We start from the raw sequence: 26452 nt of genomic DNA, 5'->3' as shown, positions 1-26452 counted from the left end.
ATGCAAGCTGTCGATCTCATAGATGAAGCGAGTACGCCCCTTGTGCAGCCAGGCATGCAGCGAAGAGCGTCAATGTTCAATCCAAACACGCCAGGGTATTTGACTACTGCCAGACCAACAAGATTTGGAATCACAGCAATTGGAGCGAGTTCAGTTGATGTCTCGGCATTCCAGGAAAGATTGGAGTATTTGCACGATAAAAGGGTAAAGAGTTTACTAGGTGATATCGGACCTCTGACCGATTGGATGAAATTCTACAAATCCCCAGACATCTTGAAATCGATTCCGAAAAAAGATATCAGAAAATTTTATGAGCACCAGAATGGCCTCATTGAAAGATATGCTGACATAGACGAGCTTCTTGGGTCCAAGTTACCGATATCGCTTCTGAAGTCGTATGGCTCAGATCTGGGGATTGATGGCAATCTCCAGGATCACAGAGCAGGTGTTCCAGCAGACATAGAGGAACTCATCGCAGCAGGAGGTGAGTCAGAAAAGGATAGCATTGTGAAATTCACGATTGTGCTGATCCTTATCATTAATGTTGGTCTTCTGGGAGGTAAAGGTCTGGTGGTTTACTTGACGTTTTCCATGTCTTTGATTGCATCTCTGGTGGATTCCGTTTTAGACCTACTCTCTTCGGCAATCATTTACTATGCCAACAGCTTCTCTACAAAGGGAAAATCAGCGTTTTTCCCTGTGGGAACGGCAAGGTTAGAGCCATTGGGGATTTTGATTTTCAGTATCATTATGGTCACCTCTTTCCTACAGGTGGCTCAGGACTCTTTGAAATTGTTGATCTTTGACAAGAAGCACGAAGTTGTGCAAATTACGTTTCCCACGCTAGCCATAATGATTCTCACGATCGCTATCAAACTAATTTGCTATTATGCGTGCATTTCCGTGAATAACTCATCCATCCAGGCTTTGGCCGAGGACTCCAAGACGGACATCGTCTTCAACACATTCTCCATCATATTTCCTTTGATTGGTCATTGGTTAGAGCTGTGGTGGTTGGACCCACTTGGTGCTCTGATGTTGTGTATCTTCGTAGTATTTCAATGGTCAGCCGTGGCTTTTGAGCATATCAGCAACTTGACAGGTTCAGCTGCAAGCACAGAGCAGAGACAGCAAATTCTGTACTGCTGTATGAGATTTGCAACGTCGATCCAGAAAATAACAGCGCTACAAACATATCATGTGGGAGACAACATCAATGTTGAAGTGGACCTGGTGATGAACCTAGATTTGAATATGAGGGATTGCCATGACATAGGGGAAACCTTACAGTACGCTATCGAAACCTTGCCTGGCGTTGAAAGATGTTTTGTGCACATTGATTACCGTGAGGGCAATTTCCAGGGCCACTTAACGTGACAAAAAATTACAATATTCAAATTCGTGCCCAGCGCTTTTTTTTCTTTGGCTATTTGCTATTTTGCTATTACTTGAATAGCTCCCAGATTGCTGAAGCCATCACATCCAAGTGGAGCAGATTAGTTCGATATTGTGTTTAACTTATCTCAATAGCAAAATTAAGCATGAATTTGGAATCGAAATCACAAATTAAGCAGCAATTGCAAACAAGCAACTCCAATATCAATTATTCAGTACTTGCTACTGACCTTCATTATTGCTATTATTGCTATCATCTGGTAATCGGCAAGTCCCGACCACAGTTCAACACGTCCATATTCATCTTACAAAACAAGAGTTCTCTATTTCATTTCAGACATAGATCCTCTTAGCCAAATATACAGTAAAATAATAAGATCTCCGACGATACAATATTTGTTTCCACAATTGAAACCACACATTGAAATACAATCAAAGGCCCAGACTGAAGCCTGCATGCAGAGCTGTCAAGACTGAACGTGACGTCACGATAAGGCATCGGTAGGTGCACATTTCCATTTCTCCACAAAAAACCAAATGGAACTTAGTGAGGTCGGGATTTTGAGCCTGTTTCAAGAATCCAGGCCCATATATTACTTAAATACAGCAAATCCATGGTCTGATGATACTTCATTCACCACTATTGTCAAATCCGTTGTACTGTTACGGGAACGTCCTAATTAAACCAGCGAAACAAGAACTGCACACAAAATGAAGTTCGGTATATTCAGTCGTTTGATCCCACTGCTTCTTCTCTTGGGGTTAGTATAATGTTAAGCTTGAGCCTTTAGCAAGCATTCAAACTAACGAGCTTATTAATCCAGAACGGCAGTGATGATGTTTCTCGTACTCCTTTCTGGGTCCACTGAACGTTCGGTCCTCAAACACTTTTATTGGTTTGAAGCGGACACCAAGAAGTATCCAGGCGCAAAATTCGAGAAGACAAGATGGACTTGTTATAACACGTGTGATGGATCATCAGGGTCTAACAAGAATTGCAGCAAAACCAAAGCGGCTTACCCCTTCTCCCCTAAAGACAACTTTTCAAATTCGAAGAACCTACCAAGTACTTTCCTGAAACACAGAAAGACCTACTACTACCTGTCCAGAATTGGTTGGGCCTTGTTGTTGGTTGGACTGGCCTTGCTGCTGGCCTTCTTGTTTGTGTCTATCTGTTCAATTTGCGTTGGCCTCCAGCCTTTCCTCGCCTTGATCCTTGGTCTTTCCCTATTCTTCACGTTGGCAGCTGCATGTTTGATAACAGCTGCATTTGTCAAAGGTCGTAATGCCTTCCGCAATGATGGCAGTAAAACCCATTTGGGAGTCAAGATGTTTGGTCTGCTGTGGGGTTCGGTTGCTGCCCTCCTTTTTTCCTTCCTCACGACCTGCGGTTCTTGCATGTATGGCCTCACCAAGAAGAAACGGAACACTGCAAAAGACAGCGAGTCTGTCGACTACTATAATAATAGGGAGGCTGCTCCTATCCCTGCTGGTGAGACTGCAAACACAGGTGCACCTGCCAAACCGGGTACCGGAGGTATTAAGTTTTTCAAGATTAGCAGAAAAGAGAAACCAGTTCAAGAGGACTTTGCAACGTCTGAGGAACACGATTCTGCCGACGATCGAACTGCTGTCAAAGAGGTTAGTGATACAACTCCGTACTTGCACAACAAGGAAAATTTCGTGAATGCGATCTAATGGCTGGGAGTCCACGTTTAAGCAGTTGAAGCTAAGCCGAAAGTTGCAATTCTCCACTTCTGTTTTTCATTCTTTCGATACCTTCTTTTCTCATTGGCCTGGATGGTTGAGGCTGTCAGACCAATCAATTCTCTCTTTTATGTTCAATTTAGTTTTGCCTTTTTCCTTCTGAACCGTATTCACTGACCTAGTGTTGGCAGTATGTCTTTCAAGAAATTTTGTATTTGAAAATTCACAGTCCCTGCAAGTTCGTTGATCCATTAACGTTTAGCAAATTATTTGAAACTTGCACAAAATAGCGTCTTGAAATTTGAAGAACTTTTGTCTACCAGAAATAAATAATTACTGAAGGCACAAATCTCTCCGCGAAACCAACACCTCTGACCATTGTATCTTGATTCTATCTAATCGTTATCCCCTGTGGGCACAAATTTTACATGGCAAGACATTTCAAGTGGTAAGAAATAAAACGGAAAAAATTCTCGTTTCGAACTGTCTATGGAAATTGTCTAAAAAAATACGTTCTTCAGTCTATCCAGAAACCGGTACCTGACCCGGACCACCTGCTTTACTGTAGCTTCCTCTGCATGAGCCTGATGCTGTGTCTCTTTGATATCAAGCAACTTTTCCCGAAACTCTTCACTCAAATCACTACCAGAGTCTGATTCAGGATCAGATTCAGTGCTAGACTCGTAATACACTGGATGACGATGCCCACCAAAGGTGTGGTCAATAAGCTTTCTCTCAACCGCGGAGAATGATAGTCTCAGTGATCTCAATGTACTCGCCGTGCTCTTGCTTTTCTGGCGGGGTTGGCCCACAAAGTTCTCCTCATTTTTCTCTTTCCGTCTGAGCGTTGACATCGGAGTTGGAAATCTATGGCATCGTTCTGTATACCATTTTGGATAATATGCACTATGGATGGAGTTGTGATTCCGCAATTCTTCTTTCTCCTGTTGCCATTTTTGTTCTTGCTCCAAGAAAGTCTTATCAATGGGTTTCCCTGCATTGTAAAGATCTACCATGCTGCAATCAAGCTCACTCAAGATAGTTAGTGAATGACTGAAACTCTCAGAATGTAGCATAAGTCGTCACTTAGGCGCTGTTGATATCTACATGCGGCTGTAAATTAGCTTTCACACGAAAATAATATTTCTGGATCAGCCGTACTATGGGGGTCTACAGATGATATGCTTAAAAATGACTATATTTTATACCTGAAAAGCATTAAGCACTAAAAGCCTCAAGAGCCTTCTCAGCAGTCACATGTGCGGAAGCTGGGTTGGTACCAGAGATGACTCTCCCATCGGCAATAGCGAATGGGGTGAATGGGGCATCCGGCTGAACATACTTAGCACCATTCTTAGCAGCAACGTCCTTGACAAGGTCCAACTTTCTGTCAGCAATGATCTGAGTAACTCCGACGTAGTCCTCCTCAGCGACTGTGAAACCGGTGATGGTCTTTCCTTTGATCAGGGCAGTTCCATCAGCCAGGTTCAAGTTGTCGAAGATGGCTGGACCGTGACACACAGCAGCAACAACACCACCCTGTTCGTAGATCTCTGCGGCCAACTTGTGCAAGGAATCAGCGTTTGGGAAGTCGAAGAGAGCACCGTGTCCTCCAGCGGCGAAGAAAATGCCGAAATCTTTGGAGTTCAGCTCTGAAGCCTTCTGGACGCTCTTCAAAGCCTGGTTGAATGGAGCACTGGCATCATTGAATGTGTCCTTGTCACCACCCAAAGACTCATCTGCAGTGGAGTGTGGATCCAGGAAGTAAGTGCTGGTTTCGGAAGCAAGAGTCACTTCAAAACCTTTTTCAACAAAGTATTGGTATGGGTGAAGAGCCTCGGAGTACCACAGACCAGCCTGGGTTCCATCTGGCCAGAAGTCGGCCTGAGCAGATGTAAGGGCAAGAAGGACTTTTTTTGGTAGACTCATTTTTTTATTCTGAAGATGAATTGATAATTGAGTTCAAACCCAGGAGTGGATCTTACAATGTATTTATAATTGTGCCGAGGTTGGGCAGTGTTCTGGGGCAGACCCACGGGGGTTTCGGAAGAAGGTTCTCGCATGGCGACATGCAGAAAACTGTTTTCTTTCAAATGGCGTTCAAAACTTCTTCTATAAGGGGCCGATGCCGCAGCCCAATTTTTCACAAATTCTCAGCCAATTTTGGCCCACAAAAGGCGGTGAAATTACCAATTACTAATTGCATTATGAGCGCGTAATTTTGGACCATGGTTGCTTAGATGTGTTATCAGTAAACGAGGTTGCTTGAGTCTAATTATTTAAATATGTATGTTTTTTAACTTGCCCACCAATTGCTCGGAGTAACACATCATAGCCTGGCCGTTGTGACAGCGTAGTAACTGCTAAGAGAAGCGGGACATCTTTTCTATAGGCTTCAGGGCGGTTAAAAAAAGAAACGTTGCATAGCGTAGGAAGTTGCTAAGTTGCTCATTACGCGCCGAAGCTATTGATATTGGTACACGACCTCGTATAGGCGTATTTTGGGTTCATTCGTTTTGCTTCTACCTGATTGAGCGGCGCAGTGGTTAAATGTTTTATGTAGTCCGATGGTGAGTGGTGCTATTACAATCTGGCAACTTTGGAGCTTCTGTCATAGGCCTATGCAGTAATATCACAAGCGCGAATGTCAACCGGCACCTTTTGAACTTCTGTCCAGTCTCGTTAAATTGTCAACTATTGCCGAAACTCCAAACACTTACACCTGAAAAAGGTTTCGGCTCATTCTTCTTGCCGGTGCTTTGGATCTGCGGCACTACCTTCAATTCACCTATTGCAGCAATTGCTCCAGTTTCTTGTACACCTTGTCGTCAATGACACCAATCTTGTTCAAGTAACTGTGCAAGGATTGAACCAGCATCAAAATTTCATCGGGGTTCAAGTTGATGACAACCGTTTGTAACAAGGAACCCAAAGTCAGCCTGTGGGTAGAGATGAATGTCTCATAGTAGAGGTAACTGAAAGAACCCATCATGAACTGACAGTCCATACGATCAGTGATTCCACCATGGCCGGGAATAGTGTTTCCAAAGTCCTTGGCTTTGAAGGCTCTTTTCAAGCCAGATGCGAAGAAGCCCCCAAAAGGAGCAATGAGTGACGCAAACGTGGCCAGAATCATGGCGTGGAAGTAGATAGGCTTGAAAGACACAAAATCTCTACCAATCAGCTTGGCCAGGTCGGGGGGCAGCTTGAAGATTTGTTCAATGAAGACAGGGTTTGGATCACAGGTCAAACCGGATAGCACGGAGACGCTCAAATCGCCTTCCGCAGGACAGATGAAGAAGCTGTAATTGCTCAAAAAATAGGCGAGTCCAACAGACATCAATCCGGTAAAAAACCAGGCACCAACAAAGCCCTCGACGGTCTTCTTAGGAGAGATCGCGATAAGTTGCGTTCTTCCAAAGGTGATTCCGCAAATATAGGCGAAAATATCGTTAGTAATGACCAAACCAACGGGAAGCAAGAACCAGATCATCCCTTGGATGATGTTGCTGATGATACAATATGATTGCAACACCACAAGCAGCAAAGTCATATGGGTAATACACAACTGGGCAAATTGAAATTTGTAGTAACCCTTCTTCAAACTAGCCACGAAAAACACAAATCCAAGCACATAGAGACAGTATGCGATGAACTTGTGATGGGCAGTCATGCTTCTTATTATTGCGATTGGAACGTTTGTTTTCAGAAACAGAGTGGTGAAGTAGGACATCAGTGACTTGCCATCCAGGTAGTAGATCGAGGTGAACAGAAAGTACCAGTTCAAAGTTTTCGTGAAGGGAAGATTCTGAAGTCGCGCAGTCTCGGTGGTGATGGTGATACACTCTTTGAAAACAAGGGTTTGAAGCACAAGAACAAGGGCAATTGTCCATATGTGTCCAGCACCAATTATGGAAAACATCCCAAATATCATCAGCAGCGTCCAGATGGTCCGGACCACAAAAGCCTGCTTCTTGGTCTCCTTCTCGTTAACAACCGTTGTCGGAACATTCTGTTCCTTCTTCGCCGAGGGCGGTGTGGATCCAGGAGCCGTCTTTTTGTGGGCCTTCTTGGGTGGCATTCTCAGGCTAGGAAGTGTAGCAGGCAACAGCAAAGTAAATTTCGAAACAAAACGGAGATGCAAAATGTGCTATTGACTATTAGTGCAATTGACAATGAATTTGGTGTAGTTGTGTTAGATATGCCGTTTTGAGCTTGTTCCTGGCAGAGCTTAGGCAACAACGAGAATCAGAGCCAGGGATTGGGAAGAAAAAAGTTCCCAACCATGGAAAATCACATGGCGTCCTCGTGGCACAGGAAGAACTGGCAGACGCACACGATGACCCGGAAGCTATTTGGCAGAAAGTGGCACTTCATTGATATGGCAGAGATGCAGGTCTCAAATTTGTGATATAGAGTAGGTCGCTTAGTCATTAACCTTATATTTCCAAACCTTGACGGAGAACAATATATATAATATCGCCATGGCCGGAATACGACAGGCTAACTCTTCAGCACAGTATCGAGTTGGGAAGCCCCAGACATCCAAGCACATTCCCAAGGGTGTCGTCTCCTTGGAGAAAATAGATGATGATGTTCAGAGAATCAATATATTGAAGGCAGAGATCAAGGGAAAGGTCGCAGTTGACAAGAGTTGGCAGGACAACTCAAACACTCAGATATTGAAAGGCGTGGATGAGAAATCGTATAGGCAGTATGAACTGGCATGCGATAGGGTGAAAGATTTCTACAGGGAACAGCATGAAAAACAGACAGTTGCTTACAATTTGCAAGCCAGAATCAACTTCAAAACAAAAGTGCGGGACAAGATGACTATATGGGATGCTTTGGTAAAGCTGAATGATCTTTTGGACGAAAGCGATCCAGACACTGAGCTGTCTCAGATTGACCATGCGATTCAGACTGCCGAGGCTATTCGCCGCGATAATAAGCCGAGATGGTTCCAGCTGGTAGGGTTGATACATGATCTTGGAAAGCTGCTTTACTTTTTCGATTCTGACGGACAATGGGATGTGGTCGGTGATACCTTCCCAGTCGGTTGCAAGTTTTCCAAGAAGATCATATACCAGGGATCCTTCAAGAACAACCCGGATGCCACAAATCCACTCTACAATACTAAATTTGGGATCTATTCTTTCCATTGTGGACTGGATAATGTCATGCTCAGTTGGGGCCACGACGAATACATGTATCATGTCGCAAAGAAAAGCTCATCTCTGCCCCCGGAGGCCCTTGCTATGATCAGATACCACTCGTTCTACCCATGGCACCAAGAGAATGCATACCGATATCTCATGAACGAACATGACGAGCAAATGCTCAAGAGTGTTCAGGCATTCAACCCTTACGACCTCTATTCGAAGACAGAGCAAAAATACGATCTAGACGAGCTGAAGCCCTACTACCTCGAGTTGATCGACGAATTCTTTCCAACGAAAATTATTGAGTTCTGAGAAAAGCGCTGGAAATTATCGCTTTGTAACTAATATAAATATTTTGCGTAAGGTCATTGGTAAAGCACTGATAGCAAAGCATGCGCCTCACGATAAGAACATGGCGGTGGGGGCGGCGGTGAACGCGTCAATACTTGCCTCCCTTACACGTCTTCGAGGATCATTTAACTTTTCACTCTTGCTCTCAGATAACGCAGAACGCTACGTTTCCCCGGTGAAAACGATATAATGGCTGTTTCAGAGTTTGAAAAACAGAGACAGGCGAATATTGCCCGCAACAAGGAATTATTCAAGAAATTAAGCTTGGATTTCTTATCTGATGATGTTGCCAAAGAGGTGAAACGAAAGGAAAGCATTAAGTCGGCCAATTCGCAGAAACGCAAGTCGAAAGTGGAAAAGCCAGTCATCGTTCCTACAAGAAGATCAAGCAGACTCGCTGGTGTAAAATTGGAACCCAATGACGATTCCGTGGTGGATTCGTTTGCGGATGAAGAAGCACGTCGAAAGGAAAGGTTAGATGAAATGAAGAGGATCCAGTTGAGCGGCGATATCAGCCTCGCTGATTTATTCCCGAAGATTGAAGACACAGAAGTAAATGGCATGAATGACGATCTGCAAAGATTTCAAAATATCAGCAAGAACGTTTCAATGGGAGACTTCTATGATATCATGGTTGAACGGAAAAAGTCTAGCAACGCGACAGTGAACAAATTGAGAGATGAATTCAGCAGTATTGAGATATACGATAAATTTGTGCCCAATGATATAAAGCTGACACCACAGCGTATGTCCACGATTTTTTTTCACCCAACATCAGACAGAAGGTTGGTCATTGGAGGAGACACCAATGGCACAACCGGTGTTTGGTCCTGTGAGGATTCCAAAGGCGAAGGTGATGATGCTCAGCCTGACATATACCAGTTCCAATTGCACAGGAAGAATATTCCAAAGTATGCGTTGCGACCAAATGAGGCTACCCAAGTAGTTACTTGTTCCTACGATGGAACTATAAGGACACTTGATCTAAGTTCGCTTAAGTCCAATATGATCACCACATATTACGATCAATGGGAGAACCTCAGTGGAATCTCAGATATCCAGTTTGCAGACGCGAACGTTCTCTATTTTACCACATTGAACGGTGAGTTCAGTACCATTGATCTCAGAGAGGGAAAGAAGTATGCTCAGCCTTTCAGACTTCACGACAAGAAAATCGGCTCTTTTGCTTTGAATCCTAGTGCTACGCATCAAGTGGCGTCTGCATCTCTGGATAGGTCTCTCCGCATATGGGACTTGAGAAACGTGGGCGCATCCAAATGGTCTGAATACGAAAAGGCACAGTCACCAAACTGTATAGGCTCCTATAACTCCAGAGTCAGTATCAGCTGCGCTGACTGGAATATGAGTGGAGATATTGTTTGCAATGGCTATGACGATACGATAAATGTCTTCAACCTGGGGGATACTTCGAAGCTCACCAAAAAATACCAATATCCAATACCTGAAAAATTGCAGTCAGACCAGGAACTTCAACCAGAGCAAATCCCTCTCAACATGGTTCCAGACCACAAACTCAAACACAATTGTCAGACTGGTCGTTGGGTTTCAATCATCAAGTCCAAGTGGCATGCCAACCCGAGAGACGGAATAGAGAAATTCGTGATTGCCAATATGAACAGATACTTTGATGTCTACACCGCCACAGGTGAGCAGGTGGGACACATTGGGGATGAACTACTCACAGCAGTTCCAGCAGTTGCCTCCTTCCATCCCACCCAAAACTGGATGGTTGGTGGAAGTGCAAGTGGAAAAGTATATCTATTTGGAGGAAATCGATAATCAAGAAATATGTGCGGCGCATATTTGTAATATACACTACTTTGAAATTTTCAAATCGAGGAAGGACCTTTTCTAATCAAGCTTGCGATAAGCAACCCGTATACACTCCGATACTATCGTATATCCAGTTTCAAGATGTCCAATTTGGCCAAGATTTTCAACCCTCCAGAATCAAGAGATTTATCCGAGGAAGAGGTCAAGGACTGCATACCATGTCAGGTGATGGCCTCCTTTGCGGGTGTTGTTGGTGGTGCTTACTTTGCCTCTGGAATGGCGTTCAAGGGTGCAAATCCAGAGCTGAATCCACTGTGGTGGAAGAATTCGATCAGAATTGGCGGTGTTGGACTCATTGCAATGGGAATTTATCGTGGAGGCCAAGGTCTTTTCTGGCCCAGAAGGTGAAGTGCGTTTCCAACATTATGACCGTTTACGAATATAGTTTATTTGGTGCAAGCCAATAAGAGGGTCTACCAGACCTCCGCCTTCCTGTCAATAGTTGATTTTGTTTCAAAATAGTAATATAAGAACGAGATAGTGATCAGCTTTGTATCTTTATGGTTGCAACGCAGTGCAAACACCATGGGTAGATGAAAGATGGAAAGGGCATTCTTTCTGCAAAATATTTTCCACTTGAAGAGGCAGAACTCTGAACTTTATTATAATGCTCAAAACTGAGTTATCTATCCCCTTAAATGAAGTCTTGAAGCAATAATTGATATAGCCTAGTAACCATACATTCGCCCAAAGAGTCAAATTTGGTGCACGCCCACGTCCCCGGATTAATTACCTCTAAAAAGTTTTCCTGACTCGTTAGCTATCAGAAAATTTTACACTTTTCTTCCTGCTCTTTCACCAGTTTAAACACCGTGTATATATATTAAGCTCATAGCTTAGCTGATCCCAGAAGATCAGATATTTGGCTCCAGATATTTCTGATTTTTTTTCAAGTCCCACGGCTTTAGACGCAGATTTTCACTAGATCTGTGCTTATCAGTTAAGAGATACGCGAAGGTAGCTACCAAGAATACAAGGCCATCATTTGAATCTCAACCAAAAAGAAAATTATGTGTGGTATTTTGGGAATTTGTCTTGCCGATCAAGACAAAAATGTGGCATCCGAGCTGTTTGATGGCTGTCTTTTTTTGCAGCACAGAGGCCAGGATGCTGCCGGTATAGTCACCTGTGGACAGAGGGGTCGTTTCTATCAATGTAAGGGTAACGGTATGGCTCGTGATGTTTTCACTCAGTCCAGAATGACAGGCTTGGTTGGAAGCATGGGAATTGCTCATTTGAGATATCCTACCGCAGGATCTTCGGCCATGAGTGAGGCCCAGCCATTCTATGCCAACTCTCCCTTTGGTATTGCTCTCAGTCATAACGGTAACCTCGTGAACACCGCTGAATTGAAAAAGTACCTAGATGAAGTTGTTCACAGACATATCAACACGGATTCGGACTCGGAATTACTATTGAATATTTTTGCGGCAGAACTGGCCAAATACGACAAGTCGAGAGTCAATAACAACGATATTTTCAGCGCATTGGAGGGCGTTTTCAAGATGTGCAGAGGAGCCTATGCGTGCGTGGCTATGCTTGCTGGATACGGTGTTATTGGTTTCAGAGACCCTCATGGAATCAGACCTTTGCTGATCGGTGAAAGAGTGAAAGAGGATGGCCAAAGAGATTACATGTTGGCCTCCGAATCGGTTGTTCTCAGAGCCCACGGTTTCACCAACTACAGAGATATTCTTCCTGGTGAGGCTGTGATAATACCAAAAAGTTCCCACTCTCCCGAATTCAGAAGAGTCGCACCTATGGCAACTTATACTCCTGACATCTTCGAGTATGTGTATTTTGCCAGACCAGACTCCGTCATGGACGGAATCAGTGTGTATAGATCTCGTATTGAGATGGGTCGCAAGTTGGCTGACAACATCACGAAAAGGTTTGAGGCTAAGTCATTAAAGGTTCAGGACGAAATAGATGTGATTATTCCAGTCCCAGACACCTCCAGACATTCGGCCCTGGAGTGTGCAGTGAAGTTGAATCTTCCATACAGAGAAGGATTTGTCAAAAACAGATATGTTGGAAGAACTTTCATTATGCCAGATCAGGAGCAGAGAACTTCCTCTGTTCGCCGCAAGCTAAATGCCATGGCTTCAGAATTCTACGGAAGATCTGTTCTGATCGTTGATGATTCCATCGTAAGAGGAACCACCTCCATGGAGATCGTGAACATGGCTAGAGAGGCAGGAGCCAGAAAGGTTTATTTTGCATCCTGTTCTCCTGTCATTAGATATAACCATATTTACGGTATCGATTTGGCAGACACCAAGGCCCTCGTTGGTTTCAACAAAACCGAGCACGAGGTTGCCGATGCTATTGGAGCAGATGAAGTTTTCTACCAGCAGTTGGACGATCTCGTTGCCTGTTGTCAGAGAGAGCCTGAGATCCCTGCCCAAGAGCTGGCGTTGACTCCTGTCGTTTCTAGAACTGACGAATACAACCCTATTTCTCTCAAGGGTGAGGTTCCACCAATCGACGGCTTTGAGGTTGGAGTCTTCACGGGTGACTACATCACGGGTGTGGAGGACAACTATATTCAGGAATTGGAGCAAATCAGAGCGCAGAATCAACGTATCAGAGAAGCTGGTCTTAACGGTGGTATGGTTGACGCCAAGGCTGAAAGTGAAATCTCAATGTTTAACAGCGGGGACTACAGCTGAACTTCCATACGGCAATACGGGTAAAAGCTTTGTTTCCTCCAATTCTACTGGGAAACCTCGCCAAGCTTAACAAAATAACAATCATAATTAGCGATAGAAATACAGCAGCCGTGCATACCGAAAATTGGTAAACCGTCCATTAGTCCATGTTCACGAAAAAGTTGTTCAGCATCTTATTGAAGTTCGGATCCATGGATTCCTCGGTGGGATATGAGAAAAGCGAGTCAATATTTCCCTTGGACTCCAAAGACCCGCTTAAAGGAGGCATCACTTCTTCGAACTCGGTCTTGATGGGCATTTCCTGCACATCAGTGGCTTGACTTGGGGTATTGGTAAAACTCATAAATGAGCTTTTGTAGTTGTCGAACGAAAATTGGCTCTTGTTCATGAAATTTAGGTCCGAGTTTGAGAATAAGCTTACAGTCGCGTTGGAAAGCTGGTTGTTGAAGTCATAGTCTGGACTGGATTGCTTGGCTCCTGCCTTGGCTGGCTGCAAGCTGCTTTTGTCAGATGCAGTTGTCAATGAGTCGATCAACTTCACAAATCTACCAGCCAGTCGGTTGAACCTGCGCAATTGGGTCAAGGAATATTTTGCACTTTGAACCTGAGTCAACATTTCGCTTTCCACCTCCAGATGCCTGGATTTTTTATTTCTCAATGTGAGTAGATGGGCAAGAGGAACCAACGTTGCTTGGAACAGAAAATAAGTGGCATACCACGATGAAAGCACGTCGAACTCGTAATTGTTAACATATCTCTCAACTGCTGATATCGACGAGAAAGAAGCATCGAAGCAGATTTTTCGACACTGCGAAAGAAGAGTGCTGAATTCTTGATCATGACTGAAGGCTGAGGTGAGTTTATCATCGTCTCCCAGAATGGCAAATCTGAACATCAGCATTTGCAAATTTTTGTATCTTAAATTCAGTCTCATTCTGCTGAGACTGAACCATTTCGGTATCACCAGCTTGCTGGAAGAGTCAAACCACGAAGGCGGACAGACACTCACAAGGCTCTTCTCCGATACAGCATCGTCTTCGTTAAAGTACAATGGCAGTGTTCCTATGAATTTGACCAACAGTGAGTTCATTTCCAACAGACCTTTCATCTTGTGAGTATCATTTTTAAACTTGGATACCCAGAAGAGGTAGTTATAAATCCTCGTGGTCACAGCAGTTAGCCGTGAATCCTGGATCAAACCAGAGTATATTGTTGGATAAGGCTTGATAGTTTGCATTACGTTTGAAGCTTCTCCACTCGCAAAATACTCTTCATCAATATTTGAGACTGGACCAAGATCCACAGACGAAAGAAACGTGATAGTGAGCGGTCTACCAAACGTCAAAGCCGTACCAACATCGAAAAAGTACATTCCCCACCATAATCTCTTTCTGAGTTCCAGTTTTTCGAAAAGTTCGAAATTCGTCGAGATATCGGCATCAGGATGAATGTCCTTATGTAGTCCAAGACTAGTAGCAATTCTGAAGGCCAAACCCAGAAAATTCCATCCAGTATTGGGCTTATTGGTCTTCTGAACATAGTTACTGAGTAAGACGAAGCTCTCCAAAAGCTGGACATCACCATATTCAAACACATTGATATGGCTCAAGAGATTCTTCACACGCCTATAGTAGAAAGTATCCACTTTCGTTTCACCGTAGAGACATAAAGACCCTATGGCCAACAAAGTATTCAGCAGGATCTGGAACGTGATATCGTCCATTCCCACTATGGCATCGTTCTCCTCTTTTGGCTCCACAAATTTTTTGTAATCTTCGAAAAACACCTTGTAGTTAATGAAGGGATAAACCTTGTGATATGTTTCGAAATATGAGTTGATCAAAATGCCCTGGAAGCTGGTATCGTCGAGGACTTCGTCGAACTCATCAGTAGGCATGTTCGCCATGGGCACTTGACTGGCTCTGTCTTCAAACTCCTCTTCAGGTTCTGAAAAATTGATTTTGTTTCTGTTTTTGATATTCAAAAACTTCAGCAGACCGTTGCTGGAATTGATTCCGAAATATCCGTTGCTTGACCCTGGGTCTATATCCGAACTGAGGGCGGCCATTCCGTCCACGGCTTTGGATCCAAATAGATCCTCCGGGCGGTTCCAATCGTCGCGCTCGTCATAATGTGGATGATCGTCCTTTTTTGTGTCGATAAGGTAATCCTCCGGCTGTAGCTCGAGCTTAGTATGAAATGCCTCGCTTAGCCTGGCCTCGTCAATGGAAGAAGCCGAAATACTCTCGTTGGGAAGAGTAAAGGGGTCGATTTGTGTGGAGGAATTCAAATCAATCTGCTTATAGTTTGCGAGGCCAGAATTCGATAAGTCTCCGTTTTTTTCTAAGAGGTCGTTGATGTTCACATCCGAAGGCAGCACTTTGTAGAGCAGTGCTTCCAGGGCCTTCACCCTACTCTCCACTTTGGTGAGATGCGCCCTTGTAAGAGGTGATCGTATGACTTTCGGCGAATACACACAAGTAAAGCCATTTTCGCGACAGTTAGAACACTTCGGAGTGGTCTTGGAACATTTGAGCTTCCGCAACCTACAGGAGTCGCAAGCTTGTTGATGTGATGGTATGGGTTTGAGCCTTTTGTTGTTCAACGATTCGAACTGCATGCCGGATACGCCAGCAAAGCTTGGCTTGGATAAAAATTCACAGGGCGACAATAAGCGTTTGAGTGGAGATCTCAGCCAGATCTTTAGTATGCGGGTTATCGGGATCGATGCTCGAGGCATAAAATCTTTTCCAGCCCATTAGAAGCTCCGGTGCTCATCGCTTGAAATTTATCCGAGCCCAGGTACAGAGATATGACAAATTGCATTAGATAACGATAGGTAATAACTATTTTTGAGAGAATTGGTGAAATATATTTGCTAGATTGCTATCTATAAAACTGCTAGCCATTTTGCAACTCTTCTGCTGAGCTACCAGATATCGGCTGCCTTCAACAGAGTCAACCTCTTCTGCTCTCACCTCTCAATGATTAAGTCAGGCTTCAATGAATGACTCAGTATATAATCCCCGTTCACCATATCATTGGAGTCTACTCTCTTGACAGCATCCTCCAATTTGTCTGTTATTCCTGCTTCGATATGGCGCTTTATAAGTCTCTGTCTAACCTGAAGGGGGTCAGTGTACACCAACCACTTTTCATCCGATAGCGTTGCTATCTCGCTCCAAGGTTGTTCCTCTAAGTGAAGGTAGTTTCCTTCCAGAAGCACGATTTCGCAGCTTGGGTTCACAATCAGCGAGTCTTCAACGGGGTCTTTGTCTTTGTGGTCGAAAGTGGGGGCATGTATAGGTTTGGATCTATCGCATTTCAGTTGCTTAACCAACTCCACCAGCTTTTGGGAGTTGAAGGTATAAGGAGCCCCACGTCTTCTCATGGCTTCGTGGTAGTCAAATAGTAGAGCGAGCTCTGATCGTGAGTAATGAAAACCATCCTGGGATATCACAACTGCGAAATCAGGTCCGAACCTGGAGCTTATCCCTTTCAATAAAGCGGAAGTGATCGTGGTTTTCCCAGATCCAGGGCCTCCAGCGATAGTTATCAAGACTCTAGTATTAGGATTTCGGTTGAGATAATAACAATCCAATACCCGTTCAATTAGTTCACCATCGGTGGAAGCCTTCATGGGCTGATACTCCGCACTTGGTGGAACCATGGTATTCTAAAACTATTTACAAAGTTAACCACAGCCCACGAAAGGAAAGCGTTCAGTATAAATCAATAGCAGCAGCAGCGATGTGAACAACAGTAATCAATCAATTCTCCATTAAAAAACTTTGCTCGGATGCCGTGGTATTCCGTCTACTTAGCTATCTCTATCTGCGGCTGCACCTTGCGTGCACAATCGGGGTTGCCCCACACCACCCACCAGTCCCCCTTCCGGATTAAACTGCTCCATGGGATATACCAGATATCTCGGATACCAGTGAAATCCTCTGACTCTTCCCCTTGCGGCTACAAGTAGCACGAACGGCTGAAGATCGGTAATGACGTCTTCTACCCCGGCCTACAAACGGGGACGCCATTTCCCCTTTGAGATTATGCGGGGGGTGTCCGGCACAAACTTACCCCAGAGTTTTCCAACAAATGTGTGGGGTTCACGCATACCCACAGCAAGAATATCACTCACGATCTTTGTTTGGTCAACGCTATAAAGGTCCAGTTGATTGCTGAAGAATCATTATTTTATTCCCTGTAGATAATCAAACAAATCCATTCTCCAAAATGATCAGAGAAATGTTTAAGGATCCCCTTGTGGGATCCATTGTGTGTTTTGCTTCTCTAGGTGGACTACTGTTTGGTTATGATCAAGGTGTGATCAGTGGTATCGTCACTATGGAATCCTTTGGGGCTAAATTTCCGAGGATAAACACAGACTCCGACTACAAAGGTTGGTTCGTGTCAACTTTCTTGTTGTGTGCCTGGTTCGGCTCGTTAATAAACTCTCCTATCGTCGACAAGTTTGGCAGAAGAGACTCTATTAGGATCGCGTGTGTTATTTTCGTTATTGGCTCTGTGTTTCAATGTGCTGGTCACTCAACCCCTATGCTATTTGCAGGAAGAGGAGTTGCGGGTCTTGGTGTTGGACAACTCACCATGGTGGTGCCCATGTATATGTCAGAACTTGCACCTCCTAATATCCGTGGTGGCCTGGTAGTTATCCAACAGGTGTCCATCACTTTGGGTATTCTTATATCGTTTTGGCTTGACTATGGTACTAATTTCATTGGTGGGACCCGGTGTGCCCCACATGTACCCTACAAGAACGGAAAGTCATTCAACCCCTACACTGACGTCCCAGCTGGCGGATGCACAGGCCAGTCCGATGCATCCTGGAGAATTCCATTTGGTTTGCAAATTGCCCCAGCCTTTGTTCTTGGAATTGGAATGATGTTCTTCCCACGGTCACCCAGATGGCTGTTGTATAAAGGCCGTGAGGAAGAAGCTGTTGAGACTCTCAAGTATCTCAGGCGCAGGAACACTGAAAGTGAGATCGAGCAGGAATTAGCAGAAATCCGTGCAGATGTCATATTTGAGAATGGATATGCCGACAGAAAGTTTGGGAAAATCACCAATCCTGTCAGTCTCTATGTTGCTGGTATCTGGGATATCCTTACTACGAGATCACATTTCAAAAGAGTATTTATTGGTTCTGCTGTGATGTTTTTCCAGCAGTTCATGGGCTGCAATGCTATTATTTACTATGCTCCAACTATTTTCTCTCAGCTGGGAATGAATTCTAATACCACATCGCTGTTGGGCACAGGAGTATATGGTATCGTGAACTGTCTTTCAACATTTCCCGCGGTATTTCTGATCGACAGAACAGGTCGAAGAACGCTGCTAATGGCTGGCGCAATCGGAACTTTTGTGTCGCTCGTTATTGTTGGAGGTATCGTTGGAAAGTACGGTTCTGCATTGTCTGAACACAAAACAGCGGGAAGAACTGCTGTTGCGTTTATCTTCATCTACGACGTCAACTTCTCTTATTCTTGGGCTCCTATCGGATGGGTCTTGCCATCTGAGATATTCTCAATTGGAATCAGATCCAAAGCAATCTCTATCACCACTTCATCCACCTGGATGAATAATTTCATCATCGGATTGGTGACTCCAAGGATGCTCGACACAATGAAATGGGGAACCTACATATTTTTCGCGGCTTTCTGCATTATCGCATTTCTATTCACTTTGTTTGTCATTCCCGAGACCAAGGGAGTGCCATTGGAGGAAATGGACAGGATATTTGGTGATGAAGACGCCCAGCTCAACAAGCAGCATCTTGCTGAAGTTGGTGCCTTCAGAGCTGAATCTTTGAAAGGCTCCGAGGAAAGGATTGAGTCTGCTAGCGAGTAAGCGAGCAGGTTGAAATGTGAGTTTCAGACTGCTATGATTTTTGTGTGTAGTGTAACTCGTCTGTTCAGCTTTTAATGTTTTTAATTCGCAATGTGCTGTAGTATGGTTTTCCACTAATATCACCACCCAGACAATCTTCTGAGCCGCACCATCCTACTGCTCATCGCGACAGACTGGAATTTTCTGTGACTATGGCGTGAACGAGACAGAAGCCACACCTTTTGACACGTCCATCCTCACTCCACTTCATATACACCTCCTTAACCAACACTCTTTCCTGAACTGCCAAATACTCAGCAAAAAATGACTTTTTCAGAAGAACCCATAAAAGTTTCCCACAAAGTTGAGTCCATAGCCGTAATTGGTGGAGGTGCATCTGCAGCCATCACCCTGCAGACCCTGCACGAAGAGAAGGCTTTTGAAAAGATCAAGGTGTTCGAGAAACGCGCACAACTCGGTGGAAACTGGTTTCTTGCTCCAGACAAAAAAAAGAGAGTGCCTATTGTCTCGGCAGGTGCTAGCAGCGCTGAGTTGGAGCCACCTTCGGGTATTCCTGAAGAGCTGGTGAATGGGTCAGTAGAGACTATTGTTCTGCCCCGAGTACCTAAGGAGAGGTTCGACGAGACAGGATGCTACCACAACATGAAGACTAATGTTGTTGAGAAGATGATGACTTTCTCGGACAGGAGAGAATGGCCCAAATTGCTAGAGCCAGTTGAAGCTGGTTTCACAGATGCTCCCTCAGTCCATGAATATCTTCTCGACAGATTTTCCAAATTCCCAGACTCTATCCAGCTGGGCACCACCGTTGAGACCATAAGAAAGAAGGACGGAAAATTTGTGCTTTATCTAAGACAAGAAACTGATGAAGTTGACTCCAAGGGGAGACCGCTAGATAAATGGTGGGTCGAGACTTTTGATGCCATCGTTTTGGCTTCCGGAGAATTCAGGATTCCCTTCATTCCTTCCTATCCAGGTATAAAGGAGGCCCAGGATGCATTCCCCGAGAGATTTACTCATTCAAAGTTCTACGATGGTCCTCAAATTTTCAAAGATAAGGTTGTTTTGATCGTCGGCTCTAGGATCTCAGCAAATGACTTGGTCACCTATGCTGTTCCTGAGGCTGCTGAAGTGTACAATTCCAGAAGGTCTTATCAAGACTCCGATAAGGATTATACAAAGACACACAGAAAGCCTGCCATTGAGAAGTTTGTTCTGGTAGGCGGTGGTTTTGACGTCCATTTCGTGGATGGCTCGGTCCTGAAGAACCCAGACTTGATTGCCTTTGCTACGGGCTACTCTCTATCGTTCCCATATATGAACGATTTGCGTCCAAATTTCACAACTGGCGTTTATATTCCATCCTCTTTCCAACAAACCTTCCACACGTTTGATCCGCTCATCACCAGTGTGGGTGTTCACACCTCGGGTATGTCTTTCCGTATTTACGAGGCCCAGGCAACCACTATCGCAAGGTTCTACGCTGGAAAAATCTCTCTTCCTTCGGAGAAAGAGCAAGAAGAGTGGAAATCTGCCAGATTGAAAATACACGGTCCAACCAGGAAATTCCACGATCTCGACTTTACCGAAGGCCCAGTGCTTTTCAGCAGTTTAATAGAGATAGGAGGAGGTAAGGAAAATCCAACAGGTGTGGGAAGGAGCTACGCTCCTCTCGATGAAAATGATAGGAAACTGCTCAAGGAGTCTGAAATTAGAATCGTGAACTTGCTGGCTTAGATACCGGTGTTTATAGAACTGAAATTATCTTCTTTATTCTTCAAGATTTTCACACCAGTACCTATAAGCTTCTGATTAACCTGGTGACCTCATCAACACCATCTACCTTCGACTCAGCCAACTTGGCTTTCACAACATCCACGAGGTCCTTGACCTCGATCAAATCGCCGTCATCGTTTTCACCTGTTCCCAATACCTTAACTCTGATCTTCCCCTCTGGAAATTCTTCCTTGCCCAAAATGACGGCAAGAGGACATCCCGTCTTCTCAGCAGCCTCGAACTGTTTTCTTGGATTGGCCTTGGCTTTGTACAAATATTCACATTCAACTCCAGCACTCCACAAGGTGTTGGCAACTTGCATTCTCTCCTTCAAGAACCCTGTCCAGTCGGCACCACCACCAAACGACATGATAAAGACCTGGGTGTTAGTAGGTCTTACCTTGGCTTCCAGGCCTTGTCTCTGCTTGATCAACGAAAACAGTCTCTCCACACCAAACGAGACACCCACACATGGGATGGACTGCGTCTTGCCGGATTTTGTGGTTGGAGCGAACATGCCCACCAATTTATCGTATCTGCCACCAGCAGCAATAGAGCCAACACCAACGTATTCAGACGCATCTTCGACATCAGCACCGTTCTTGGTAACCTTCTTCTTCTTCTCTGCGGCATCGGTGGGTGGAGCGGATTGAGCAGTAACCGCTTCATAGATGACACCAGTATAGTAGTCAAGACCTCTGGCCAGAGACATGTCTAGGGAAATGTATTGCTCAACCTCCAAAGCTTCGAGATATTCAACCATGGTGCTGAGCTCTTCAATACCAGTAGAAGCCGACTCGTTCTTGCTCAAAAGCTCATCGCTCTTCAAGGTAGCTAACACATCTCTGATCGAGCCGTTGAGCTTAACGTACTCTCCAATCTTGTCGGCCACCTCTTCCGGTTGGTGTTTGTCTACAACCATCTCCTTCTTTACCACTTCCCAAGGAGACTTGTCGAGTTTGTCGACCGCAGAAGAGATCTTTCTGACATCCTCGTCCTTCACACCACACACCTGAAAAATACCATCCAGGATCTTTCTGTGGTTGAGCTTGACCTTGAAATCCTTGATTCCTAGTCCCAACAAACCGGATACCAAAACATTAAGAATCTCTGCGTCTGGTACCATGGAATCGTAGTTACCTGCGATATCGAAATCGCACTGGTAGAACTCTCTCATTCTGCCCTTGGTCATGGCAGGTTGGTCTCTTCTGTACACCTTGGCGATGTGGTATCTCTTGATCTGAGAAATACCGTTCATGGCAACGTAACGCGCAAATGGAACAGTCAGGTCATACCTAAGAGAAGTCAGTTCACCACCTTGGTCCTCCAAGTTATAGATGAGCTTGGAGTCCTCGCCGTACTTTCCAGCCAAAATCTCACGCAGCTCAAAAACTGGAGTGTCAATGGTTACACCTCCGTGTCTCTTAAATAAAGATGACAGGGTACCAAAAATGGCCTCTCTGATGATCATGTCCTTGTCAGCCCAGTCTTTGGTACCTTTTGGAGTCTTCAAGACGAATGCATTTCCGGCATCCTTCTTGGACTTCTTCTCGGCTCTGGCAGCTGGGACTGCGGCAGCTGCTGCAGCGGCTTTGGGAATGGTGGTTTCGGTAGACATGTTTCTTAGTGCTGTGAACAGGCTACGTAACATAAAACACTCGGAAACCAGGTGGTTGTCTGCTGGAGAGTAGTTGGAGCTAAAGAACAAACGTTCAAAAAAACTTGAATTCGGCCCCACGCCTAGATGGAGGTATTCTGGGAATCACACTACCAACCTGAACATCATGCTTGGCCGAAGCCGTAATGTCTGTCAGAAAATAGTATTCTGGGGAATTTAAAAAATACACATTGCTCGTCTTTTGTTACTATGGTACAATTACATTTATCTATTTTGAACGCTCAAGGAGGCCGTCTTCACCGATCTCTTCGTAGTCATGCTTGGAGATGTACAGGTTCTCGAAGTCTGGCTGAGGCCTGGTACCAAGGATGACAGCTCCGTGCCAGGCGCTGAAATTTCTGTCCAGGAGATCCGGGTTGCAGTATGTGTTTATGCTGAAGTTCGGAAGAAATCTTACCAGGTCGTTGATGAGTCTTTGTTCCAGCCCGGGGACATACGTAGAACCACCAGTCAGAATCACACTCTTCAACAGTTCCTGGTACACCTCGCCATTAGCCTCCAATTTCTTCAAGGAAGTCAGAACCAAGTCCGTCAGGCCAAGCGACTCGGGAACAACCTTCGCTTGGGTGAAAGCCCCGGCATAAGGAGCAGGCTGAAACAACGGCTCAGAGAGCTTGAACTGGCCAATACCGAAGTTGGGGAGAAGCTCACCAGTAGGCAGCTCGAAGTCCCTATGAGGGATCTCTATGGTATGTAGAGAGTTGGGCATCGTGAATTGGTCAGCTGTAATTGGATATGGTGAAATTGCGAGGATTGAGGCCTTCATTTCGGTCAAAGTTTTATTCACCTGGTAAGCCTTGAACGAGTCTGAAATCGGGGTGGTCCTGTTCTGGAACTTGCGTGGTAGCAAGCTGTTCTCAAAATCGGCATCTTGACCCCTGGCGGATTTTGCCCTCAGAGATTCCAGTGCAAACAGATTCAGAAAGTCTCCGGCAAATTTGGTGTGGTGAACTCCCTTAGACAACACCTTACCATTGTGGATAGGGGTAACGCTGGTGGTGGCCCCTCCCAACTCAATTACCAATGACGTGGGTCTTCCAATAGAGTAGGAAGTACATAATTGTGATCTGAGCAACGAGAAAACGGGGACTTCGAGATTTTCAAAAGCCACTTCATACACTTTTGACTTGGGTTTCTTCGAGGCCCAGGAGTTTTCAGTCACCACCAAAGGAAGCTCCTTTGGGTCTTGCGCGAGCTCCGAGTAGATGTACTCCCACTGTGCTGCAACAGCATCCCAGTTGTATACAATACCATTTTCGTGCGTTGTGAGCACCTCATTCTCTGGATATTGATCTATTGAATCGCCAAAATGATAGTCACCTTCGGTGGTTGACGAACGCGAATACAGAGATGGAATCACTATGCTGGGAGATTCATCCACCGTCAAGCCAGCTTTGACCGAGGTGGATCCGGCATCTATCACCAAAGCAGGGATATCGAATTCCATTATGAGTGATTAAGGTCTGGAATAGATTGGAGGAAGTTGCGCGTGCAAATGTGGTTCGTCTCAAACAACTAAGAAAGACCTCGGAGAAATGTCGTGTGAATAGTAAAGGTCGTGTATTGGCGCCTCACCATCGCGAGCAGCTTCAAGGAGTCCTCAAGACAACACAAGCTTAGATTTAGTCTTTCGAACAAAACCTTTGGTGTTTCATTTCCATACATTTGTTTTCAATCATGCCAGAACCTACAAAGGTGGCCGAATACGAAAAGCTGAAGAAAAAGCTGCACCAGCGGATACAGGATAAAAGAAACCTGGACAAGCAGTTGACGCAACTGGAAGAGGAGATCTTCAACAAGGAAACGCTATATTTGTCGGAAGCAACCTACGGCAATATCATCAAGGGCTTTGACAACTTCACAAAGAGTGCTTCTGCTCAACAAGCGAAGAAGAAAATGGTTTTTGGCGACGAGGACAGGATCTTCTCACTGAGTTCCTCTACATACGTGAGACATCTCAAGAAGGTGAACAACGGAGGATCTATAGACTTTGAGGACTTGGATGATGAGAGTCCGAATGGAAGTCCGGCAAATAGAAAGAGGAAGGCACAAGACTGAGATTTGGAAAATCTCGCTTGAATGGTTTGTATACAAGTTTACGAATGTGATGAATTATAGTTGTGGTTTTTCGAAGATGAATATATAGCGCAATTTGGCAGAGTCGTCTCAGCACGGTTTCGTTTTCGGTTTCGTAAATGTCTCCATTTCAGTGTCAATTTGGGTGTCCAATTCTGCATGGTCCTGACCTCGTTTTCAGCTCTTTTCAGCTCACCAATGACCCTCTCTCACATTGCTACGGTCATCTTTCCAGGAACCAGCCATACCGATCTTTGTGTCTTCAAATTCTGACTCAAGCATGGCGGATCTGCTTGGTTTCGAGGTCAAAGCTCCAGTGAGAATTCTTCTACCCCATCTTCCAGCAGCAGCATCACCAGTCTCGTCACGACACTGTTTCAAAAATGGCAACAGAGCAGTTCCTCCAGTACCTCTCATATCCTCTTTCTTGTGAGTGGATTTTGCCAATCCGGATCTGATGGTTTTGGTAGTATCGGAACCCATGGTTTTGGACTTCTGCGATTGTAAGATGATATACCTGGTGACGATCTGTATGTGTTTGTCTCTAAAAGCCTTCAGCATGGCTATACAGGCATCGTAGGAAAGCACCAGTTCTGGGTTTTGTGGTGCATTTTCGGTGACGAATTCCTTGATGATGTTGACCTTGCTTAGGTGTTCTAAGAACCGTTTATGAGCCCCAGGCATGTAGGATCTCATTTCGCTCATAAAGGCGTTCTGATCATGACCCTTGGAATCGCCAGTTCCAAAGTGTTCGACGTTTAGGATCAGGTCAAGTGTCTGGATTAAGGAACTTTGTGCATTGGAACCACCAGCGTATAATCTAGGCTCCACTTCGTCCCCATAGTAAACACCGTTTTTCAGTCCCACAGACTCCATGTTCTTCCAGCCAGCCAGATAAGGTCTGATCTTGAAGTAAAAAACGTGGGGATCGCACATCTCCTCCATGCGCATGAGAACAGAGCCCAGCTCGTCAATGGCCTCTGCTAGAGATTGTAGAGTCTCCACCACTTTGGCGATATTTCCCTCGCGAGCATACTGAATAGCATCCAAACCCTTCACAATACACGGAGCTCCCTTATATTCAAAATATACACTGACCAGGTAAAACCAGCTCTCATCAATGGACCCAGTGAAGGTGTTGATGGTGGTGATATTATCCAGATCAAGGTGCTCCAAACTTTCCTCGTCGTTGAATATAAGTTTGTAGTTCCACAAGCATAAACCAGCATACGTGGCAACAGCTGGTAAATCCAACTTTTCGGCAGTTTCAAGGAAAGGCCTGGCGATCTGAGCGGGCAGTTTATTGGTAGAGTCACCAACACTCCATATGTAAGCATGTGCGATGAACCCGAGCACTGAATAGGCTCTTCTCCATTCGGCCTTTGAGCCGAGATATTCGCAACTTAAAAGCTTCAATTTGGCATCCACAACCGAGCGAATTCTTCTGGTGAGCAATAAAGACGGAACCGCTGCGGCAATCTCTTCCCACTGGGCATAGTATGGATTTGTCAGTCTTTGCAATGGCACTTCATGAGGAAGAAAGCCAGTTATAGCGCTGACATCGTAGTCTTCCAGACAGGGGAGCGGGATATTGCTGCGCATTTTATATTGGTTTAGCGGTAGCGCGTTGATAGTTTTCCAAATCCCGAGCGAAAGAAAAGGAGGAAGTGTTGTAGTCACAAGAAATAGATAGCCGGTCAGCCCATTATTGCATCTCGGAAGTGCTTCCCAAATGGGATGATGATTTTTTCCCAATCGATGACGCTAGGTCGTGTGAAATACAAATGAAAATATGGGATCACGTGATTTTGAGAGTGCGGCTCTACATGGATATAGGACATGTCTGTTTGAGAAATGCCACTGAACGGGAATACAGGGGCAAATGGTGTCTTTTGAACTGAAAGCTGGAT

At 44.9% G+C, this 26452-nt stretch overlaps 17 protein-coding genes across 17 annotated transcripts; 9 read left to right on the top strand and 8 right to left on the bottom strand.

Moving 5' to 3' along the window:
* Nucleotides 1-1377, top strand: KUCA_T00003068001 (uncharacterized protein; the record flags this gene model as incomplete). Its single annotated transcript, XM_022603376.1, has 1 exon — nucleotides 1-1377. The coding sequence occupies one exon, from the start codon at nucleotides 1-3 to the stop codon at nucleotides 1375-1377; it is 1377 nt and encodes a 458-aa protein (XP_022459087.1).
* An 852-nt stretch (nucleotides 1378-2229) lies between these two features.
* KUCA_T00003067001 (uncharacterized protein) lies at nucleotides 2230-3093 on the top strand (the record flags this gene model as incomplete). Its single annotated transcript, XM_022603375.1, has 1 exon — nucleotides 2230-3093. The coding sequence occupies one exon, from the start codon at nucleotides 2230-2232 to the stop codon at nucleotides 3091-3093; it is 864 nt and encodes a 287-aa protein (XP_022459086.1).
* A 509-nt stretch (nucleotides 3094-3602) lies between these two features.
* Nucleotides 3603-3956, bottom strand: KUCA_T00003066001 (uncharacterized protein; the record flags this gene model as incomplete). The annotated part of the gene is made up of 1 exon (XM_022603373.1): nucleotides 3603-3956. One exon carries the CDS (start codon nucleotides 3954-3956, stop codon nucleotides 3603-3605), a length of 354 nt encoding a protein of 117 aa, XP_022459085.1.
* Nucleotides 3957-4320: 364 nt separating this feature from the next.
* KUCA_T00003065001 (uncharacterized protein) lies at nucleotides 4321-5031 on the bottom strand (the record flags this gene model as incomplete). The annotated part of the gene is made up of 1 exon (XM_022603372.1): nucleotides 4321-5031. One exon carries the CDS (start codon nucleotides 5029-5031, stop codon nucleotides 4321-4323), a length of 711 nt encoding a protein of 236 aa, XP_022459084.1.
* An 859-nt stretch (nucleotides 5032-5890) lies between these two features.
* KUCA_T00003064001 (uncharacterized protein) lies at nucleotides 5891-7183 on the bottom strand (the record flags this gene model as incomplete). The annotated part of the gene is made up of 1 exon (XM_022603371.1): nucleotides 5891-7183. The coding sequence occupies one exon, from the start codon at nucleotides 7181-7183 to the stop codon at nucleotides 5891-5893; it is 1293 nt and encodes a 430-aa protein (XP_022459083.1).
* A 403-nt stretch (nucleotides 7184-7586) lies between these two features.
* Nucleotides 7587-8576, top strand: KUCA_T00003063001 (uncharacterized protein; the record flags this gene model as incomplete). The annotated part of the gene is made up of 1 exon (XM_022603370.1): nucleotides 7587-8576. One exon carries the CDS (start codon nucleotides 7587-7589, stop codon nucleotides 8574-8576), a length of 990 nt encoding a protein of 329 aa, XP_022459082.1.
* A 228-nt stretch (nucleotides 8577-8804) lies between these two features.
* Nucleotides 8805-10415, top strand: KUCA_T00003062001 (uncharacterized protein; the record flags this gene model as incomplete). The annotated part of the gene is made up of 1 exon (XM_022603369.1): nucleotides 8805-10415. One exon carries the CDS (start codon nucleotides 8805-8807, stop codon nucleotides 10413-10415), a length of 1611 nt encoding a protein of 536 aa, XP_022459081.1.
* A 135-nt stretch (nucleotides 10416-10550) lies between these two features.
* KUCA_T00003061001 (uncharacterized protein) lies at nucleotides 10551-10817 on the top strand (the record flags this gene model as incomplete). The annotated part of the gene is made up of 1 exon (XM_022603368.1): nucleotides 10551-10817. One exon carries the CDS (start codon nucleotides 10551-10553, stop codon nucleotides 10815-10817), a length of 267 nt encoding a protein of 88 aa, XP_022459080.1.
* A 662-nt stretch (nucleotides 10818-11479) lies between these two features.
* Nucleotides 11480-13141, top strand: KUCA_T00003060001 (uncharacterized protein; the record flags this gene model as incomplete). The annotated part of the gene is made up of 1 exon (XM_022603367.1): nucleotides 11480-13141. One exon carries the CDS (start codon nucleotides 11480-11482, stop codon nucleotides 13139-13141), a length of 1662 nt encoding a protein of 553 aa, XP_022459079.1.
* A 139-nt stretch (nucleotides 13142-13280) lies between these two features.
* KUCA_T00003059001 (uncharacterized protein) lies at nucleotides 13281-15761 on the bottom strand (the record flags this gene model as incomplete). Its single annotated transcript, XM_022603366.1, has 1 exon — nucleotides 13281-15761. The coding sequence occupies one exon, from the start codon at nucleotides 15759-15761 to the stop codon at nucleotides 13281-13283; it is 2481 nt and encodes an 826-aa protein (XP_022459078.1).
* Nucleotides 15762-16115: 354 nt separating this feature from the next.
* Nucleotides 16116-16811, bottom strand: KUCA_T00003058001 (uncharacterized protein; the record flags this gene model as incomplete). The annotated part of the gene is made up of 1 exon (XM_022603365.1): nucleotides 16116-16811. The coding sequence occupies one exon, from the start codon at nucleotides 16809-16811 to the stop codon at nucleotides 16116-16118; it is 696 nt and encodes a 231-aa protein (XP_022459077.1).
* A 569-nt stretch (nucleotides 16812-17380) lies between these two features.
* KUCA_T00003057001 (uncharacterized protein) lies at nucleotides 17381-19012 on the top strand (the record flags this gene model as incomplete). The annotated part of the gene is made up of 1 exon (XM_022603364.1): nucleotides 17381-19012. One exon carries the CDS (start codon nucleotides 17381-17383, stop codon nucleotides 19010-19012), a length of 1632 nt encoding a protein of 543 aa, XP_022459076.1.
* A 303-nt stretch (nucleotides 19013-19315) lies between these two features.
* Nucleotides 19316-20749, top strand: KUCA_T00003056001 (uncharacterized protein; the record flags this gene model as incomplete). The annotated part of the gene is made up of 1 exon (XM_022603362.1): nucleotides 19316-20749. One exon carries the CDS (start codon nucleotides 19316-19318, stop codon nucleotides 20747-20749), a length of 1434 nt encoding a protein of 477 aa, XP_022459075.1.
* A 61-nt stretch (nucleotides 20750-20810) lies between these two features.
* KUCA_T00003055001 (uncharacterized protein) lies at nucleotides 20811-22439 on the bottom strand (the record flags this gene model as incomplete). Its single annotated transcript, XM_022603361.1, has 1 exon — nucleotides 20811-22439. One exon carries the CDS (start codon nucleotides 22437-22439, stop codon nucleotides 20811-20813), a length of 1629 nt encoding a protein of 542 aa, XP_022459074.1.
* A 235-nt stretch (nucleotides 22440-22674) lies between these two features.
* KUCA_T00003054001 (uncharacterized protein) lies at nucleotides 22675-23913 on the bottom strand (the record flags this gene model as incomplete). The annotated part of the gene is made up of 1 exon (XM_022603360.1): nucleotides 22675-23913. The coding sequence occupies one exon, from the start codon at nucleotides 23911-23913 to the stop codon at nucleotides 22675-22677; it is 1239 nt and encodes a 412-aa protein (XP_022459073.1).
* Nucleotides 23914-24143: 230 nt separating this feature from the next.
* Nucleotides 24144-24524, top strand: KUCA_T00003053001 (uncharacterized protein; the record flags this gene model as incomplete). The annotated part of the gene is made up of 1 exon (XM_022603359.1): nucleotides 24144-24524. The coding sequence occupies one exon, from the start codon at nucleotides 24144-24146 to the stop codon at nucleotides 24522-24524; it is 381 nt and encodes a 126-aa protein (XP_022459072.1).
* A 210-nt stretch (nucleotides 24525-24734) lies between these two features.
* On the bottom strand, nucleotides 24735-26144 carry KUCA_T00003052001 (uncharacterized protein; the record flags this gene model as incomplete). Its single annotated transcript, XM_022603358.1, has 1 exon — nucleotides 24735-26144. The coding sequence occupies one exon, from the start codon at nucleotides 26142-26144 to the stop codon at nucleotides 24735-24737; it is 1410 nt and encodes a 469-aa protein (XP_022459071.1).
* Between the last annotated feature and the right edge of the window lie 308 nt (nucleotides 26145-26452).

Source organism: Kuraishia capsulata, genomic scaffold, assembly GCF_000576695.1.
Source record: "Kuraishia capsulata CBS 1993 genomic scaffold, Kuraishia_capsulata_scaffold_3, whole genome shotgun sequence".
Taxonomy (NCBI): Eukaryota; Fungi; Ascomycota; class Pichiomycetes; order Pichiales; family Pichiaceae; genus Kuraishia; species Kuraishia capsulata.
This window is presented reverse-complemented; position numbering and strand designations above follow the sequence as displayed.